Source organism: Bacillus rossius, chromosome 11 (genome assembly GCF_032445375.1).
Source record: "Bacillus rossius redtenbacheri isolate Brsri chromosome 11, Brsri_v3, whole genome shotgun sequence".
Classification (NCBI taxonomy): Eukaryota; Metazoa; Arthropoda; class Insecta; order Phasmatodea; family Bacillidae; genus Bacillus; species Bacillus rossius.
In genome coordinates, this window is record NC_086338.1 from 48,745,652 (window position 1) to 48,759,379 (window position 13,728).

The 13,728-nt window shown below is 40.5% G+C and overlaps 1 protein-coding gene across 1 annotated transcript in view; it reads right to left on the reverse strand.

Moving 5' to 3' along the window:
* The window catches only part of LOC134536931 (WD repeat-containing protein 75), a 69,209-nt gene that overhangs the window by 46,384 nt on the left and 9,097 nt on the right, over nt 1–13,728 (reverse strand). The window contains exons 7-13 of the mRNA XM_063377028.1: nt 12,505–12,716; nt 10,400–10,587; nt 9,541–9,698; nt 8,460–8,646; nt 7,749–7,927; nt 5,688–5,845; nt 4,073–4,270 (exon numbers count right to left, since the gene is read on the reverse strand). Coding sequence (XP_063233098.1) covers nt 4,073–4,270; nt 5,688–5,845; nt 7,749–7,927; nt 8,460–8,646; nt 9,541–9,698; nt 10,400–10,587; nt 12,505–12,716 — 1,280 coding nt within the window. The remainder of the gene's footprint in view (nt 1–4,072; nt 4,271–5,687; nt 5,846–7,748; nt 7,928–8,459; nt 8,647–9,540; nt 9,699–10,399; nt 10,588–12,504; nt 12,717–13,728) is intronic.

Below are 13,728 nucleotides of genomic sequence, written 5' to 3' on the forward strand. Positions count from 1 at the left end.
CCTTAGCTTCATGAAGTGAATTTGCATTACAAATGCACTATAGTAGTTTGACCAGTAGAAAAGAATACAACCTGCTTAAACATACATTAACATTTAATTTCCAAAATAATTTTGCCTAATGACATAATTATATGAATACAAGAAGTTTTTCATATCAAGCATAAAAACAATACATTTACTGACATATAGAGTATAGACCTGTGCAAAGCTTCAACTAAGCGAACCAATCAAAGCTCTTTTCAATACGTATTAGATTTGAATTTAGCAGGAAATTTGCTATCTGATTTATTTGAAGCTTCCGTTGCAATGCAAAGTTTTCTTTCTAATGTGGAGCTTTGTGTTTGTTGCAAAACTTTAAAACATCGAAAGCCTAAGATCCGCTCATGCAAATAATTAGTTTTTTTTTTTTGTGTTGTAGTTTTTTACTTAAAAACAAAATTAACAAATTTAAAAAATATATATATATAATATGATAGCTCAATAACAATATTATGCATGGTTATTTTATAATTGTTATTAGTTTAAACATTACAAATGTTTAACAATAATTTTTTTTTTACTTCAAACCTGTATTTTGTAAAATAAGTGTAATACAGCTTCGCCAAGAAAAATGTTCGCAATTCGATTCGACTTCACGAATATTTTCAGATTCATTTAGATATTTGCTTTGCATAAAAAAAAACTTGTATTCACACAAGCCTAACCACAACCATTTTTTGCTTGAAATAATCTGTATTTTTACTAGGAAAGGTTTGGTCATAAAGTATTCTGTGTTACTGGGATTACATTTCTAGTTTTCAGTACAGGTTAAATTGCCAAAAAAATGGCAAAACTGAGGACCGAGACACACACATCATTACATCATAATTACAATAAGAGGTCCTTAATGCTTTATTTTGTGACTACAGCCATGACGGATTACAAATTTTGCCAGACTGAAGGACCGTACAGTTTTGACGGGAATATGTACATAAGAAAAATTAACATAGAGTACAATGGTATTTAAAACCACTTTTTATAAGCTACAAAAAATTTACGAGTGTCGGTTATTTTTTAAGAATCATTAAGAAAATGTATCTGTAAAATGGGAAATATGAAATGTAACTCACTAGAAGAAGAGTAAACACTACTGAAATGAAAACTGACAGTGGCAATAAATTCTGAGCCACCTGTGCCTCGGCCGTGCCTCATGCAAATCGTCCGCCTTGTGGCGACAAGGCACATTGAGACCCCCTCGTCAACCCCTTACCAAGGAAACAAGCTACAGGTAGAAGTGCCAGCATCAAGTAAAGGAACATGTCTCAAAACATATCTTCTATGCTAATAACGTTGGCACTAAATAATTGTTATTTCATGTAATTATCTCCAAGCCCACACTGAGATGTAATTTTAGGTTCTTTACTCTCGAAATACAATTCAAACATTTACTTCCCTGAATTTAAAATGTATTTAGACATATCGCCGCCTGAGTATTGGAGTGTTCTATGTCCACTTTTTTTTAGGTTTTTTTATGCTATGGACACGAAATTAATATTAGTATTCATTTGTACTACATCCATACACGTCTACGCACATAAAAACGTTTGTTCTTAATTTTAAGACCAATATTATTTTGTTCTGTGCCATGATATTCATAGCAAGGGCGCCCATATGATAATTTGTAGGGGGGGGGGGGGGGGGCAGACTTAGGGATCGTCCATTAATCACGTGAGGCTCGAAAGGGGGGGGGGGGGGGGGGGGGGTTGTAGAGAGATATCACGTGTATTTGTTTTTTCGCGTGATTTCTACTAAACCGAAAAGCGACGCGTGACCTTGACTCGCCGTAGCCAGGCAACAATATCCCCGCCCGCCGCAACATGAACCACCCGGCTCGGCTTGCCAGTCGCCAGTAGTGATGGGCAGAACGGTTCTTTTGACCGAATCGGTTCTTTTGGATCAGTTCCGTGAAATGATTCGTTCAGAACGATTCGTTCATCTCGGTCAATTCATTCTTTTCTGTGTATGGGATCTGGCTCTTTTATCAGGTGTCGTAACTCGTTAATCCTTTAGAGTATTAGGTACGTGTTTTTGTATTTGAACATTGCTTTCCGTAGCCAGTGAATCACAGTTGCGTATATGAAACAAGATTATTTATATTTTATTACTTTTTAAGTTACAAATATTAATATATAGGCTATTTACACTCTAGTGACAGTAAAATGTTTACATGTAGACCAACACATTTAGAGAAAAAAAGACAAAAATTTAATATGACTACTGCGATTCAGTATGAAGAGAAACAAATGATGTACATTAATTAACCCAAAAATGGTGTGCGAACATTTGTAGTTACTTTCCCTGTTATTTTTAATTCATACAGTTTTTTTTTTAGTTTTTTATTTCCAAATTTGTGTATTTGAATGTGAAAAAGCAAATTTAAACCACTACTTAACAGTTGACATTTTCAGGTATAGATACTTTTCAGTTTTCATGTTACCCTATTTTATTTGATCAGTTATCGTTTGCTCTTGTGAACATGCGCACGCTGTGATTACTAATTCTTCAGACTCCTGACGTCATGAATCATTACACGAACGAATCAGACCGGGCGCGTGGCCGGTTCTCTCATCTCGTTCTCTCGTTCTCTCCGCGTTTTCGTTCTTCCGAATATTTCAAGGTATCTCAAATATAAATTTATTTTAGTAGCACGCGTCTTACGAAAAGGAAAGATATCCAAGAAAGGCATGTCGGACAACCTACTGTCACCATACAAAAGTTAACATGATTTAATGCGTGGTGCAACTGTGTTTAGTCGCTGTGATGTCACTTTTATATCACTCGTGCAATCAGGCAAGTTGTGGAATGTTAAAAAAAATAAGGGGAACGCAGGGGAGGGCAGAGGGCAGTCATTGTTTTTACTATTTAATATTATATATATTCCGTTCAATAAATTATAACATGTATCTTCACGGGATGGGGTGTTTAAAATTTTATGAAGATAACGATTTTACGAATGCAATCCAAGCGACCGTGAGCGTACGTAAAATCGAGATTCCAGTGTAAATTGCTTCCGAGTCTACTGAAGGTAGCGGAATCCTTATTCCTTTAAACACTTTTGAAGGGAAAAAGTGGTTTTCCTCTAAATTCAAAATTCCAAAATAAATTTTACGTTGTAGACTTTTCTGAACAATAATTCTTATTTGAGTAACTTTAAAGGTGTTAGCTTACCTTAAAAATTGTGAATATTCTGAGCGGACGTGACGAATGAGGAAAACTAAGAAACACTACATAATAACAATCGTTTTTATCTTTACACTTTTCTCTGATTTATTTACACTTAAGTTATTTATACTGACTGAATACACTAAACTAAATCTAGACCAGATGCATAAAAATGTAGACCTAAAGACTATTGAAAAATCTCTGTTTTGAGATGTTATTTGTGAACATTCACATTATTATGACGAAAAAGTAGCAAAACATTTCGCCGTCTACAAGCACATGTCAACTGTCGCGTCGTCTAACTCTGACTGGTCTAAATCTGTTGTGTTGTGTTATCGCGTGAGCTTGGGCGGGATTACGAAGGGGAATTACTCGCCACGGGCGTTGCGCTTGAACAGCGTTTTCTCCCTGTTCACAACACCCTATATGCAGCAGCAGAAACTAATGCTTGAACTAACATAAAAAATGAAGTAGACATGTAAAAAACGATATACAATAATATCTTCGTGTTGAACCATTTCTACATAATACCGAATTTAAATAATTTTCTTTAAAGTAAAACACCTGACTACACTATATATTTTTCCTTCCCTGAAAGCTAGGGGGGGGGCCACGGCCCCCCCCTGCCCCCGGGTATGGGCACCCTTGATTCATAGTTATTTGAACTTTCAAAAAGCTTATATCTCAGTTCCGACTTCAATGGACATAGAACACCCCAATTCTCAGGCGACGATATATTGATTTTGATGGCAGCAGTGTTGAGACATGTTAGTGAATCAATAAGCTAGAACGGAGAGTAACGAGTAAGGAGAGGAATACTGCACAGTCCCTGTGCGGCCAGTCGAGAAAAAAAACAGAGACGACGCCTCACCTGCCTGACGGCCTGCCTCGCCGGCTCGCCCAGGTGCCGCTGCAGTTTCTTCTCGGGCGCCTCCGCGTCCGTCCGCCTCTGCTTGCCGAGGTACGTCGCGAAGGCGGTCGGGACGTCCGCCTCAAACGGCAAGCTACTGAGCGTGGACGCGTTGCCGCTCTCTTCTGAGTCGCTTCTCCTCTCCAGCACCATCAACTCCTGTGGAACAGAACAAAGTTACGAAACCACTAATATATAATCAATAGAGTTAAAATTTTGTTGTAAGGAAGAAAAAAAAATTAAGATTTCATTATTATCTTTGTTTAAAGATTAGTGAACTATTTAACATTTAATATCTGGGATTTTTCACACAAAAAAAAACAATACACAATGTTGGGTTACAGTTGCATCTAAAAAAAACCTGTCAAAATATATATGTGGAGATTGTGTACAGTGCTAGTTTACGAACTCTACAACAATGAATAAGGGCGGGAGGGAGGCAGGGAGGAAGAACCATCAATTCCGCAACATCTTACATGGGAAAAAAATATATATACATATTATTGAGAAAATGGAGCGAGTGAAACATTTGACCATATTGGATGGAAAATCATATTGTGCTGGTACATCTTTAAATAAGTTTTATTGTAATTAATGTATTTTCCCATTATAACTACCAGACTGCCTGCCAGCAACTTGAAAACCAATTGCTGTTGCACGGTGCTTTATCCTGTCATGTTTACTACCGACACAAAAAGCTCAGAATCTAACAGTGGAACCTTAAACATCATGCAAAAATTATGTGAAATTTTTTTTCTTGAAAATTTCACGCACTAAAATAATGGTGCGGCGACTATCCAAGCGTGACCATTATGTGATAAAACACTGTGTTTGGCTTCAAGGTCATTATGACCTAGTAGGGTATTGTATATGTATTTTATCATTACTAATATCCTTGCAATTAAAATTTGTGTTAAGATGTTTTATTTAGAAAAGTCATTTAACTATATTTTTACTGGTTTTCACTTAGCTTGCTAGGTTAATTTTTGTTTATATGTTTTTTTTCAGTAGTTTATTCACCTTAAATATTATTTGTATGCCTATATTTTATGTCAGGACGAGAAAGGACACGAGACTTCTTTTTGTGTGCTGAGATGTTCTGGCAGTTTCTGTATATATTCTTATGATGCGAAAGTTGAACACGTGCATTTTCCACAGTGTTTATCATTTGACTTGACAGAGAGAGACAGTAAAACATGTTTGGATTTCTGGAAGTTTTTCTGTAGTGAAATTTGCCGTAGGAAAAATTTGTTTGTGTTGCTATGTTCACTCGTGGTGAACATTATGTAACGGCGGACAAAGTTTTGGTTTTATACACGAAAAAAAAAATCTGAGTAAATGTTCTACTAAATATTTTTCTTCAGTAAAGATTGCCCAACTAATTTCATACATAACATCAAAATTTAAAACATCCAGAACTTAATTAGTTATTTACTTTTGAAGTGCTTTCTTGAACTATGTAACTTAGGTCGTCTTTTCAGCAGGCCGATCTGAGTTTGTAATACAGTTCAGGTACTCACTTATCGGGAGTGTATAAACGTAAAGTTGTGAAACTAAAAAAAGGATCTGAACCTGCCTGTTTGGAGTTGAGGAACACAATCTGCGACTCCTCCCTGTAGCTGCTGCCGGCCCTCTGGTGGGGAGCGAACACTGCTGCCACCACAGACGTGTCCTCGGGGAGAAGCTCCGACTGGCTGAGCAGCACCTCGCTCGACGACGGCACGAACAGGAACACTGCCCAACACGGCCAGCACAGAGCACGGTTCAACAACCATAGCTTCAACGTGTGTGTGTGTGTGTGTGTGGGAGGCTTGGGGGAGAAGGAATGGAAAAAAAAAAAGCAGTACAATGGTAAGCTCACCAGACAAAAAATTAGGCACTCTAGTGTGCACGCACAGATGGATCTTTAAACCAGTACAGATGTCGCAGCGAACGAGTTCTGTGCTCAACCACACGCGCACTGTCTCTACGTGAGCATAAGGCAGTAGTGATCAGTGAGACATTGATGTTTCAAGCGGACAGTGTACGTCAACATGGGTAGATGTAAGGATGTGACAAGAGTGGCAAAAAAAAAAACGGGGCGATCGTGTTCAGCCGTGCCCATGGCCGTACGGTATGTGAAGTTGCTGGATTTGTCGGCGTTTCACAGCGGACAGTTCAATGTGTCTACAAGCAGTGGTGTAATACATGTGACCACGAAACACAACATTAGAATTGTGGTCGGAAAAAGATCCTGATCGAGAGGGACCGGAGACACGTTTCACGGCTTGTGAATCAATATTGCTTCCGAACCCGAAAGGAATTGTTGCGGTCAGTGATAGAAGGTCCGTCCCAACCTGTTGGCGAGAGAACGTTGCGACGGGAACTGTATGCAATGAACGTTTGCAGTCGGTAACCTTGCAAGAGGCCAATGCTCACACAGCCACGTGTTGCGCGTCTTCAATGGGCTAGAAATAATCGAACACGGACAACAGCTGACTGGTGAAACATAATGTGGTCTGACAAATCACATTTTGGATGATCAGGTGTTGCCTTTCAGTCAACATCTGCATGATGAGAATGCAACTGACAAACTGGATTTTCAAGATGACAACAAAGTTCATCGGGCTGGTCGCATATGCGACTGGTTTTATGAACACTCCCCCACGCTATTACGTCTCAATTGGCTTGCAAAATCACCTGACTTGAACCCCATTGTAAATCCTGTGGGACATGTTGGAACAGCAGGTGAAACGCTGACATCAGCATCCTCGCAATTTGGTGGAATTGTACGATCAAATCCTCAGTGAGTAGCTTAACGTGGATGTGACGTACTTGCACAAATTGTGCACTCACCAAATCTAGTCGGTTATCAAGTCCAGAGGTGAGGTAACACGGTATTAAAAGAACCTTTAATGATTTTTCCAGGGGTGACTTAATTTTTTGTCTGGTGAGCTTATTTAGAAATGGTGCAATAAGCTGCATCAGGAAAAGGCATTATGGGTCTGGGAGTATTTGAAAAAAATCCAACTTTCATGAATAATTTGATATTGAATTAAAATTTTTCAAATCAAATAACTTTTTTGATTATATGTAACCCTAACCAGTAGATATACCAAGTAGGACTCATTCACAAAAAAATTAAAATTAAAATGAGAGTGTAAAATTAATGAAACTAAGAAGATTAATTGTGAAATTTGCATTTGTTTTCTTCAAATAGTGCATACATACTTTTTGAATGCAACAAATAATCTGTGATTTAGTTCAAAAACTAATAACACACTATTTGTATGTATATAATCAGTTTGATTAGCAAAAAAAATTTTAAACTTAAAAACACACACTACCACTTTTTTTTATTTTCTTGCATTTCACACCACACTATTGTGGTTGAATATGTTTTTCTCTCTTTTTTTAAATTTTTACTGTATTTAGTATACGTAGCATTAATTTTTCTGGGAGTCCTGTGACATTCCAGAGGGGAAAAAAGATTTTTGCTTAATTCCAAATATATTCAACATTCGTGATTAATTTATTCGATTAGAATACCACCCATGGTCTTATGCCGTCGGTAGGCATGTAACAAATCGATAAATAAATAAATAAATAAATATATAAATAAATAGAAAAAGAAAAGAGAGGGAAGCAGGAGTCTCACGCTGGTTGGTGGCGGAGATGGCGGCCACGAGCTCCGACCTCGGGTCGGGGACGAGAGCGCTCAGCCGCACCGACGCCACCCAGTCCAGGGTCAGCGTGAGCAGGTTCCACGCGGCCAGGCCCGCATCCGTCGCCACGCACGCCAGGTGGCAGCAGCTCAGCCGGCCGAACACCACGTGCCTTCCAACACACGAGGGGGGCACAGCACTTTCAGGGACCGCGCCCGGGGAACAGGCTTGCGATGCCGTGTCGCGGCGGAGACTACATTTCATGGTTTTAATTTCAGCTCAATGTCATTTTTATGACGTAAAATTTAGGTGTCAGTGGTTTTACCTGTTTAAATAAATGTTTTATTTTAAGAGGATGGTGCAATATTAAAACTGCAAGATGTTATAAAATACTACTAAATAGTTCCTTCAATAAAACTGGGTGAACTTTTTTTTCATCGCTCACACTTACAGAAGGGCCAACAAAGGAAACACTCGTAACTACCAGACAAATGAAGTATGATTTACGTAGTAAAACTGACGGTGCACTACAAAACTCTCGTATCTTAGAAGGTATCTCGTAGTATCCCGTACTCTTAATAATGAGGTTCCGCTGTAGATCTCGCTATAACGGGGAAACAAAACATTTCCGCTCGTACCGTGCGTCACTCGACGACCATCCTAGGTTTCGCCGGACCCGCAACACTGGCCGCACGAGCGCTCACCTGATGGCAGAGCTGAGCTTGGAGTGAGTGAGGCTCGTCTTCAGCTGACCCGTCTCGGGCACCCACAGGGTCAGCGAGGGGCCGAAGGCGGCCCCGACGACGGAGCCGTCTGCGGAGAAGCTCAGCGGGCCCGCGGGGAGGTCCCGGAAGGAACCGACGCTGTCGCACTGCCACACCACGCCCTGTTCTGGAGTTGGAAGGCAGTGCAAGGTGTTTACAGAAACATCTTCACTGAAAGTTACCAAGAAAAACATACATAACTCCATACGAATTACTGACATTTATTCATTGTTTCGTATTGGTGTTCAACTGTAAAATTTGTTGAAACAGATCGGCATTCGTCAAATATTACATTAACAGGAAATAAAATACCTAACTTGTTATGGAATTTTTCACCACAAATAAAATGAAATAATTAAAATTTGCATAAAATATTAGTGATGTGCCAATGTTATTAGTTTTAGTACCAGTATTGATCAGATGATATTCGCAAATTTTTTCATTTCTGATATCATTTCCAATCCACACTTTAAAAATATGTTATGTACGTAGTACAATTTCATCCATTCAGGAGTCATCCATTTTTTCTATTTACTATCTGTTTATAAGTCTGTATGCATCTTTTACTTTGATTTTCCTGTAATTTAAGACTATGCTTTGAATGTTATGCACACAATAACGTCTACTGTTTTATGCACAAATTTTATGCCATAAAATATTTTTTTTTTGCTACCAAAGTCCTTATAATACAGAATTTTATTAAGATAATGACTTATTAATTACAAATACTGAATTTCTGGAGACTTGCACTATGATTATTTACAAAAAGTATTGAATTTGTTTCGTATCGGTTATCAGATCTGATAAATAAATGTATGTATCGGTATTGCATTGGTATTGGTTTATATTTGTATCATACATACCTCACTATAAAATATTACTTCAAAAACAACAAAACGATAAAGCTGACAGTAACCATTAAAAACTGAATTAAGATGTAAATAAAAATGTAAATATGTACTATTCTTTTAAAATAATATACTACATAGTTCACAAGGCAGGTATTCTGGAGTGCACCTACTGTAGATGCTGCTGGAATCCGCCAGGATCCACAGCTTGAGCTTGTTGTCCTCCCCCGATGTGGCGGCCATGAGCGGCTCGTCGGGGATGACGGGCTGGAACTGTATCGAGTGCACGGCACCGAAGTGGGGGTCCCTAACCGACGTGTTCAGGCAGAAACTGCGACACGAACAGACACGACACGCTCTTAAACATACTACAGTTACGGCACATTTTAATATTCGTAATAGCTAGGCGACCGGAAAAATTCGCGGGTTCAATGACCTCCAGGACGAACTCCATAGTTCTACGTACACTTCTTGATCAAATGTCAACCACTCATCGGCTGCTGTCTTGTGAGAAGTCCCATCGTAGCAGCCTGTGATTCGATAAAGCTTCGGTCAGGTGTTTCTCATTGGCCCAAAGTCATCCAGTGGGTGGTGTGAGCCAATAGCAGGCGGCACTGAGTTATAACTATTTGTATTTTATAGCCTGTCGCGAAATGAATTTACACAACCTACCAGCGCACACACAGGCCCGTGTGCCAAACTTATCCAACAAGACACGCGCCCCGCCCGTTGATCCAAGTGATTTTACAAAAGTGTGGGGTGCACCTGATTTACAATGCACTAAGCGAGGTATAGAAACTTCGGTTTCTGGTCTCGCACACACTAACTGCCCTGGATGGCAATATGATGGATCAGCGGCGGCGAAATGAATTCGCGAATTTTTCCGGTCTCCAGTAACAGCTCCAGTGAAATATAAATATGGCAAAATTTAAAATGGGGTTAAACACTGGTAGTCTGTGACCTTAACTACAAGACACGTGGGGTTTGAAACTTCGCAGACAAGAGGCGCACCGGCCCGGTACGCCGACTCACTTCTGCTTGACGACGTCGAAGTTCCAGAACTTGAGGCGGACGTGCGCTGCAGGCTTCCCGGGCTCCTCGCACTGCTCGGCCGTCGCCAGCCAGGCGCCGTCGCCACTCAGCGCCAGCCGTGCCACGTCCACGTTGGCCAGCTCCGCGGTCCGCTCTTGGGCCAGGTAGGTCATGCCCGTCACGTCCAGCTGGCCGGGCAGGGAGGCAGTCACTCGTCCGTCGCTTCGTTCTGGCGGGGGCTCCGTTAAGGGTTTCCCGGTTCGATCCCCACTCCCATACTCCTGCCCTGTTCATCACCTCCCCCTCTCCCCAGCTCCCGGTCCCGGCCACAGTAGGCACGAACCCCTACCATTTCAGGTCAAGATTTTATATCTACAGTAATCACAGATAAACTTGTAGACTTTTTCCAACTGTTTAACTTCCACGAAATGAAAAATATACGCGACGCATACTTTTTTTTTTCATATCAGCTGCCAGAGTTACATTTTTAACGTTTTTGGGTTGTACAAATAAGGAGAAATTAATTTATTGCAGAACTGAAACTTTTTAGGTTTAAATTGAAATGCCACTGGCTGCTTCAAGAAATGGTTTTGAATTTCTTTCAGAAAATATTAATTAATTTTACTTGGCATTGCAAAATTCTCAACTTTTGTTACGGTAATTGACAGCCAAGAAACGTGAAATGAGTTTTTGGTGATAGGAGTGCAAACCATATATCATGAAGCAGCCAGTGGCATTGCAGTTAAACCAAAAAAAGTTTCAGTTCTGCAATAAATTAAATTCTTCTTATTTGTACAACCCAAAAAACGTTAACAATGTAACTTTGGCAGCTAATTATGCAAAAAGTATGCGCTGTATATATTTTTCATTTTGTGAAAGTTAAACAATTGAAAAAGTCTAAAAGTTTATCTGTGATTTATATAAATATAAATCATGACCTGAAATGGGAGGCACCCCCTTAATCCAATTGATTTGTGAATTTCTATTAATCAAACCTGCAACTTAAGGGCACCGTCTTCATGCAGTGCATAGTGAGCTGCAGAGGCTTAACAATTGACTTTTTTCATCAAAACTGACATGCCATTACCGTTTTCCGATATAAAAAGAGATCAAGGTATCGGACACAGTCCTAAAGTTGCTACAGATGTCTCAGACTATTAGTTAATTAGGAAGTGCATGCCGACTAAGGCTAGCACGTTTTTAAGGGCATGCCATGCTCACAGTTCTCATTACTGTTGAGTAAAACAAGTTTTAGGAAGTGCACCAATCCTCTCACTTTAGCCACGTGTGCAATCTTCACTAAAAATGTGCTAATTAGCCTTAGTAACTGATTAACTGTGTCAGGCTTACATTTCGAAGTTATCTCGGATGCATGCAATGAATGACTTTGGGGAAATGCCAAGTATCTGTAGTACTACTGTGGTGGTGGTTTAGTGCTCACTCCTGCAAACTTGCCAAACTGCAAGAGAGCGAAGCCCGTTTCTTCACACATTATTAGACAACCACATGCCTTTCCATCCGTGAGACACGGGAAAACCTGTGGCAAAAATGGCGGTCATGTGTTTGCATTTTAACCAAAAGTGCTGGAGGGTCTTTAAGTGGCAAACATAACACAAGCTCATGTGTTCCAGACAATTTTGTCAGTGAGTCAGGATCCCCTGAGAAACTGCAAGTCAGCATGAAACGATACATTTCCTTGCACAATTTTGAAAACCGTCGGTCTATGCCAGGGGCGCAACAACTAAATTTCCAAGGGGGGGGGGGGGGGGGGGCAATATACCTTTTTATAAAGAATCATCGATCCCCCCTATCGAAGCAGGGGGTCCGGAGAAAATTTGTATTTCAAGGTGGAAAATGGTGCTATTTAAGCAGTTTTACTATCTAAAAATTGATTACACAGCTCTTTCTTTGCCCCCGTTTGCCCCCACTTCAAGGTTTCAGAGAGGGGGCAAAATACCCTTGCCCCCCACCGTTGTTGCGCACCTGGTCTGTGTGGCATTTAAGACACTGATTTCCCCGGCCCTTGCCCGTGCTACTGGACGGTAAAGAAGGGGAGGTTGGGCGGACTCACGTTGTAAATGAGGCAGGAGGAGGGGCGGACTCACGTTGTAGACGAGGCAGGCGGACTGGCGGTCCAAGAACTGCAGGTGGCCCGCCCGGCCGTTGGTGACGACCGCCCGGGAGCGGGGGTCCAGGTGGAGGCCCGCGGGGAACAGCGGCCGCCCGGGGAGGCTGGAGCGGTGCATGGCGTCCCGCCGGGACGAGCTGTGCTGGACCAGGCAGGCCAGCGCCAGCTGCGGGTCCAGCACGCTGATCCCTGCGCCGGTCACACCCGCCCCGACTTTCACCTCTCCTCGCTAGTTGTTTTCAAAAATATTCAACTTTTTATTTTATTTTTACAACTTTCCGAAAGTAAAAAAAAATTATTTTTCCACCATTCCCATAGGTAGCCATGAATTATCTCTCCATTTTCTTAATTATACCTTTGAATATATATACTGTATAGAAGTCGCGAGCGGATAGGATTTACTCTACGTTTTTCAGGAGCGCATGATGAGCAGCTTGGGAACTTCACCGCTGCAAGGGCGCTGCCGTAACGACCTGTATCGTCTTAGGTTGTTATTTACACGTTAGAGCGCAGCACCTGTCGCCCGCTGTCATTGCCCTGCACCCCCCCCCCCCCACCCATCATTCACTGCAGCTCAAGGTCGTTCAACGGGAAGGGGGGAAGGGTTGTTTGAAGAGTTTGACACTTGTCCGCTAGGGACCACCACAAGTCGATGCCCTAGAGATGGTGGCGATTGCGGCGGTGAATTAACCAACTACCTCAAACTGTATTAGAAATTTTAACCTGGGCTGGTGACTTCTATACAGTATATATATTCAAAGATTATACGTTAATCTGAAAATCCTGCTTGTCCAGGCAAGTTCAGGGTAAAAAAAAAATTATAAAAATACTATTTTTTGTATTATTTAAAAAAAATATTCTTGATCTTGATCTAATCAACAATATGTTTAGTGATTTCATGCTTGTAATAATTTTATAGACTGCGTTACATGATGACAACTAAACGTTATGTCAAAATTATGCAGCTATTTCCGAGAATATGGTAATCCAAACAGGTTTCAGCCTTAATGGTCCGGATTAATAAAAAAACTCAACTAAGCTTAATTTTTTATTATCAAACTAATTGCAAGAACATTAATTTAGTGCAAAAATAAACACAATTGATTTAAGTCCTTGCATATCCATTTTACAGTATGTGCAATTGCACTAAAAAAACACGTGGAAAAAGAAATGCTTTCACTGAGCGGGTGATGGCAGAATG